This window comes from Rosa rugosa, chromosome 4 (genome assembly GCF_958449725.1).
Source record: "Rosa rugosa chromosome 4, drRosRugo1.1, whole genome shotgun sequence".
Taxonomy (NCBI): Eukaryota; Viridiplantae; Streptophyta; class Magnoliopsida; order Rosales; family Rosaceae; genus Rosa; species Rosa rugosa.
This window is the reverse complement of record NC_084823.1, coordinates 30546349-30553738: the sequence shown is the minus strand read 5'-3', so window position 1 is coordinate 30553738 and position 7390 is coordinate 30546349. Positions and strand designations below refer to the sequence as shown.

Below are 7390 nucleotides of genomic sequence, written 5' to 3'. Positions count from 1 at the left end.
TTTAATTATGCTATTAAGGAAATGCAATTAATTACATGTCATCAAGACATTCCAAATTGAGAGAGACGCCGAGATTATAAATACCCCCTCTCAAATCAAGAGAAGGACTTCAGCCAGAGAGAGAAAAATCACTCCCAAAGTTCAGAAGTCTTCAAGCGTGTGAAGAACCCTCAAGCTGCAAAATAGCCGGTTCGCCACCAACCTCAAGCCAAAGCACTTGTCACGTGTCAACCCTTGTGGCCATCATACGACTCAAGATCAAGCGTCAATCACCCTTGAGTCAAGCATACCATCGGAGATAGAATCAGATGATTACTCAAATATTGTAACCCGCACTTAAATTATTATTATTTTTGTATACGTGTCTGCATTCTATTTGTTTTCAAATTCCCGTGTTTACACATATGTCTCATAAGCACAAATACTTCTGAAAATATATTAGTAATGCCAATACCAATATGATAATTGTTGTCAAAACCAAGAGCAGTGCATGTACCATCAGTCGGCCAAATTCGTGATTGAATGATTATTATATTTTCAAAATTAATATTATAAGATATATCTGTCGGACAAAATTATATTTTTGTCAAATTTTTATTATTATTATAAATCACTATGTGACATGTACATGCCCACCTCAGTTAACCATTTTGGTAATTCAAACAGTCAGAGTCACCTTTATAAGTAATGTGTTGGTAGTCAGTAAAAAGGGAAGCTCAAGTCTGGTATATAGAAACTGAAGCTCATTGTTGGAGCTAGAATAATTGGCTGCTCTAGTGTTCCTATTGCAGAAGCAATTGGCCTCCGTGATGGATTGATCAATGCAAAGTCCAAAGGTCTCCAAATATTATAGTTGAAGGTGACTCTCAACTTATCATCAATTGTGTTAATTGCTCCAATGATGTTCCTGGAGACTCAAAACAGTCATTCATGATATTCTTCAAGTGTCCATCTCCTTCTCCTCAATCGCTTTCCGGCATGTTGTAAGAGTAGCGAAGTTTGTGGTGACGCTTTGACAAATCTGGGACACTTGATAAGAGATGAGTAGTTTTGGAAAAATTGTCTTCCCCTCGATGCTTTTAATTTTGACTGTTTTGAGTCCGGTTGCTTTAGAGACTTTTGTTTTTATTTGTTTTGGACAAATTAGAGACTTTTGTTTGTAGTTTCTTATTCTACTATTTTCTTACTAGACAAAAACACACTCTGTGTGTGTGGGTTTAATTTTCAAAAGAAAGAAAAAAACAAAAACAAAATAATCATAGGAGAAACGTGGGGAGTTTTGTAATTTTTTTTCTTCATAGGGAACTGTGGAAGTGGGAAGTTATAGAGAGATTTTAGAGGAAAATAAATTAAAGATATTTTTAGATAATCTATGGTCTAAAGATTAAGTCGTCTTTTCACGTCCACTTTGGCTAACAAAGTCTCTTCTCTTAATAATAGTATAGATAAAAACAAATGCTGTTTTTTTGTAAGAGAGGGAAATTCACACTCTCTATTTTACAATCTATACTCTATATTTTTTTTTAGTATATGTTTTGTCTTTTTATAATGTGGGTTGTAGAATATGTGATGTTAAGATACTAAAAAAAAAACATAGTGTAGATCGTAAAATTGAGAGTGCGAATTTCATTTTTTTTATTTTATTTTTAATTTCTAAGTTTAATGAATTAAACCATGTGGTGTGGTGTGCTGGTCGAACGACCTAGTCTGGAACTCCCAGGTCTAGCGTTCGAATCTCAGTTCCATCCCGTGGCCAGCAGATTTGAGGGACCCCTTGGATTCGTGCGTCTACGGTGCAGTGGATTAGTCTGGCTTTCGCCGCAATGTCGGTGCAGGTGCTGGGATACCACTGTATGAGTGTGTGCGTTACTAACCTAACTACCCGATAAAAAAAAAAGTTTAATGAATTAAAAATTTCAAATGAAAAAAAAAAAACAAAAAAACAAATTGTTCAGTATTTTCCGACCTCCATTTTGACAATGAGTTGGTGAGTGTCACCATAAACCTCCATTATTGCGACAAAGTAATTGGCATATGTTACACAGTTTAAACCCAGCAAAGCAAGCAAGTGAAAACTCAAATCACGCGAAACATCGCTTTCAGATCATTTATGTCGTGCAAAAAATGTTCCAATCAGTGTTTTATCTTCCAAACCCATGTTCGTGTTCGTGTTCGTGTTCGTGTTCGTGTAGCCACCACCCTTTCTTCTCAAAAAAGGAAATTCCTTTGGTCTCGGTTTCGGCTTTCAGCTGCGTCTGCCATGTGGGTCTCATTCTTTCTCTACTTTCTTTCATTCTTTTGCTGAATCAGATGTCACCCCCATAAATATGCTTAGCTTCATCAATGAGCCTCAAGACTGTCAGTAGAGTTAGAAAGATGGTTGCTTTAAATTTATTCTATTCTTTTTTTTCTTGAAACAGAGATTCTGATTGGTTTCTAATGGTTACTTTAATTTATCTTTTAAACAGTACAAGATATGCCTTCTGGATTGGCATTGCATTCTATCAAGTGTGAAACAACCCAAGAAAGAAATGAAATTAACTATGAAAAATGAGGGTTCTGGGCAAAACTTATGTCTGTACAAACTAGAGGTTTAGGTTCTAATAGCGTGTAGTTCTTGGTTTCCCTTGGTATTTTTGACTTTTCGAGAATAAGGTATTGGGTTTTGCATCTCTAATGTAGTTTTTTCATTCTTATATTGTTTTGTTTTTCAGATGTTGCAATACTGTGGTCATTAGAAACTTAGAGCTTTAATGGGGAATTCTTGATGCTCATGATTCAATTGGGGGTGCAGTGAGGATGTTGTCATTTAAGATGGATTTGATCTGGGTTTGTCCCTTGGTGTTTCTTTATCTTGGGGTGTTCTCATTTGGGTCTAGTAATAATCTTTCTTCAAGACCAGCTGCTGTCAACATTGGAGCTCTTTTCACGTATGACTCTACGATTGGTAAGGTTGCCAAGATTGCTATTGAGGAAGCGGTAAAAGATGTCAACTCCAATTTCAGCATTCTCCATGGGACCAAACTTGTTGCGAAATTTCAGAATACCAATTGCAGTGGGTTTCTTGGAATGGTTGAAGGTAGTTTACTTTTGCTTCTAACATTTTGCCTTGATTTTGGTTGTTTTTTTTCCGTTGATTATCTTAGTCGAGATTATGTTTCAGAAAGTTCATCAATGATAATTATGTATGACATTAATCATGTGCATTGCAGCTTTGCAATTCATGGAGACTGATATCGTTGCCATTATAGGCCCACAATCTTCTGTGGTTGCCCATATTGTATCCCACATTGCAAATGAACTCCAAGTACCACTATTGTCATTTGCAGCCACAGACCCAACTCTCTCAGCCCTTCAGTTCCCATATTTTATTAGGACAACACAAAGTGATTTGTATCAAATGACTGCAGTTGCTCAAATTGTTGATCATTATGGTTGGAGAGAGGTTATTGCCATTTTTGTAGATGATGATTATGGGCGTAATGGCATATCAGCTTTAGATGATAAACTTGCTGAAAGGCGCTGTAAAATTTCCTACAAGTTGGCAATTCCCCCAGGACCGGCAGCTAATCGGAGTGCCATCATGGATCTGCTTATTAAGGTTGCCTTATTGGAATCTCGCGTTATAGTTCTTCATGTGAATCCTGATTCAGGTTTCATGGTTCTTGCTGTGGCACAGTATCTTAAAATGATGGGTGATGGTTTTGTATGGATAGCTACAGATTGGCTTTCATCTGTTTTAGATTCTGCTTTTCCTCTTCCTTCTGAAATCATGGATACACTGCAAGGAGTTCTTGTTTTGCGGCTACATACACCAGATTCAGATAGAAAGAGGGCCTTCTTTTCTAAGTGGAACAAGCTAACCAGTGGTTCTTTGGGACTGCATACTTATGGGCTTCATGCTTATGATTCTGTTTGGCTGTTAGCTCATGCTATTGATGCGTTTTTCAACCAGGGTGGGGTTATTTCGTTCTCTAATGATTCTAGGATAAAAGCTGTAGAACAAGGTGATAGTCTTCACCTTGACGCAATGAGCATTTTTGATGATGGACCACTCCTGTTGAAGAACATATTGCAAAGTAACCTTGTTGGTTTGACAGGTCCCATTAAGTTTGATTCAGAAAGGGCTCTTGCTCTTCCAGCATATGATATTATTAATGTGGTTGGAACTGGGTTTCGACGAATTGGTTACTGGTCCAACTATTCTGGGTTATCAACTGTACCTCCTGAGACTCTCTATTCAAAGCCACCTAATCGTTCAAGTGCAAATCAACAGTTATATAGTGTTATCTGGCCAGGGGAGACATTATTGAAGCCCCGTGGCTGGGTTTTCCCAAACAATGGGATACAATTGAGAATTGGTGTACCTATTCGGGTCAGTTACCGGGAGTTTGTAATGCCAGTTCAGGGAACTGATACTTTCAAGGGTTTCTGCATAGATGTATTCAATGCCGCTGTAAACTTGTTGCCATATGCTGTTCCATACAAGTTTATCCCTTTTGGAGATGGTCATAAAAACCCAAACTACACAGAGCTTGTGACTTCTATCACAACGGGGGTGAGTAATAAATTCTACATTACTTACAATTTAAATATAAAAGGGAAAGTTTCATTAGTCAACATGTGTGATATGTGTGTGTGTGTTTGTGTGTTGTGCATTCATTGACTAATCTTCTCACTTATGCTTTACAGGTCTTTGATGCTGCAATTGGCGACATTGCCATTGTTACAGATCGAACGAAGATGGTGGATTTTACACAGCCATATGCTGCATCTGGACTTGTTGTAGTGGCTCCCTTTAAAAAATTGAACTCTGGTGCTTGGACCTTCCTTCGACCATTTACTGCACACATGTGGATAGTCACTGCTGCTTCCTTTTTTGTTATTGGTATAGTTGTATGGATTTTGGAGCATAGGATAAATGATGAATTCAGGGGTCCACCGAAGAAGCAACTTATAACCATCTTGTGGTAAGTTCTGTAGTTAAAATTTCATCAGGACATTACTAACTTGTACAAACTTTTTACCAATAGTTTTCCCTTAATTTCCTAATGTGATCTACACCTGAATACCTTAATCCCAAGTGACGAAGAAAGTGATTTAGAATGGTAAATCTGGCCTTAAATTAAACATTAGTTTTTTGTCCATATATCTATCTTATTTAAGTTTCTGTTTACATAATATATCACATGTAACCATGAAGACAGTAGGGTTGGGCTAGCAGCATAGTGCGAGTTTTGTAGGTAGCAAAGGAATTGTTTGTCATCTCAGTTACAATAGATGTAAATGGCATTTTCTGCTGGAAAAGATGCAGAGATGGGAACTGGTTGTTAATTGAGATCAATATCCTATATGGAACATAGAATTAGATTACAATAGTGAAAAAGAGGAAGGGAATTTGTATTTGAACCATTTTTTGAATGTTTCCTTGTTGAAAGTTTTTCATGGAATAGGTTGTCCAACTTTGGGTTTCCTCAGAGGTAGACATAAGTCACATAACTGAGAGGAAACCTGTCATAGCTAATCTTAAAAATATTCTGGAAAAGAAATGGATCTGTGTTCAAAAGCTTTTCTAAAATGGGATCTGGCTAAGGTCAACATGTGGTTAAAAACTGTGACGGAAGAAACACATCCGTACTTGACCAAGCTCCTTTTTAATCTATAAATTTTCTATGTATGATTCATAGTATATCTATGTAAGAATTGTGTGATCTCCTTTCATGCTGCACTGGGACTCTGTTCTCTGTATCTGTCTAGAGCACATTCTGGTGCTAAATTAATAGACTTGCTATCTCTCCCCAGTCCATGAACCATCTTGTTAAGAGGGCCCAAGAATATGATGTATTTATTTTGTCTTTGGTTATTTCTTTTAATCTTAGGTTCCCCAAGTCTGTCAGAATCTGGGTCTACATGACGAGAGATGATGTCTCCTGCTTTTTAAAAATAGTTGGCTTCTAATATGTAATCTTGTTTCTTAACCTTGCAGGTTTAGCCTCTCAACTCTATTCTTTGCCCATAGTAAGTTAACCTTAGATTTTTGTATCATAATTCTGTCTTACTAGGCTTGTTTCTTTTTCCACATATTTATTTAATTGAGTTGGTCCTTTTGCCCTATCTGCAGGAGAGAACACTGTGAGCACCCTTGGTCGAGTAGTGCTACTTATATGGCTGTTTGTGGTTTTGATAATCAACTCTAGTTACACTGCTAGTCTGACATCAATCCTCACAGTGCAGCAGCTATCTTCTCCTATCAAAGGAATGGAAAGCTTGAAAAACAGTGGCGAGCCAATCGGGTATCAAGTGGGTTCTTTTGCTGAGCATTATTTGAGTGAGGAGCTCGGCATATCCAAGTCCAGGCTCATTCCCCTTGCCTCTCCTCTAGCCTATGCTCAGGCACTTCAGCTTGGTCCTAAAAAGGGAGGTGTTGCTGCCGTGGTTGATGAACGCCCGTATGTTGAACTATTCCTCTCAGCACAGTGCAAATTTCGGATTCTAGGTCAAGAGTTCACCAAAGGCGGCTGGGGTTTTGTAAGTCTATGTTCTTAAAGCATTATTATTCTGAAGACAGGTGCATTAGATCGTTTAGATGTTAGCCTAATGTAGATGAGTAGTTCAGAACTTTGAACTTTCTTTACGTTCTTGTCCATAATAGGCATTTCCACGAGACTCTCCTTTAGCTGTTGACATATCAACTGCGATTCTACAATTATCGGAGAATGGTGATCTGCAACGGATCCATGATAAGTGGTTGGTGCAAACCACTTGCAGTTTTGAGAGCACTGAAATTGAATCAGACCAGCTTCAACTCAGAAGCTTTTGGGGCCTCTTTGTCATATGTGGAATTGCTTGCTTCATTGCTCTCCTTGTATATTTTTTGCAAATTGCGAACAAGTTACGCCGTGCTGACCCCCCGCAGAGTGTTTCAACTAGTCCTGGTGTCTCACAATCTGGGCGAGTCCGGCGATTTTTATCATTAATTGACAAGAAGGCTGACCAGTCCGGTAGTGGAAGTAAAAAAAGGAGAGTTATTAGATCACTATCCGACAATGATAAGGATGGCAAGTTTGGTTGGACTCCCAAGAAGAAACAAGCAGAAATGACTGATATGGGTGACATCAGGTCTAGCAGTTAACTCATTGGTTGATCATCACAATTGTATCATTACAGGTAATTATAATTTAACCATACCTAATTATGCAGTAGTAGCTGCTAGTGTACTTTGAATCATCGATTCTATGAACTTGTCCTAGAACCATATTGGTTCATGGAATTTATGGAATTTAGTTGCCAATGTAAAGCATAAATTATATATATACTCCGCCTTATCTATTTGCCATCATTATTAAATATTTTACATTCAGAGAAGAAATTGAAGTTGGCATTTGGTTCA

General features: G+C 37.8%; 1 protein-coding gene across 3 annotated transcripts; it reads left to right on the top strand.

The window, feature by feature from the left end:
* The first annotated feature begins 2103 nt into the window (after positions 1–2103).
* Positions 2104–7390, top strand: LOC133742822 (glutamate receptor 3.3). 3 transcript variants are annotated; one of them, XM_062170502.1, is made up of 7 exons: positions 2104–2262; positions 2715–3079; positions 3213–4558; positions 4693–4970; positions 5987–6018; positions 6122–6528; positions 6653–7390. In XM_062170502.1, the coding sequence occupies exons 2-7, from the start codon at positions 2800–2802 to the stop codon at positions 7130–7132; spliced, it is 2823 nt and encodes a 940-aa protein (XP_062026486.1). In that variant the 5' UTR covers positions 2104–2262; positions 2715–2799; the 3' UTR covers positions 7133–7390. The 3 variants fall into 3 exon arrangements, with proteins under 3 accessions (XP_062026486.1, XP_062026487.1, XP_062026485.1); XM_062170503.1 differs by lacking the exon at positions 2104–2262 and adding an exon at positions 2317–2591; XM_062170501.1 differs by lacking the exon at positions 2104–2262 and having other exon boundaries at positions 2317–3079.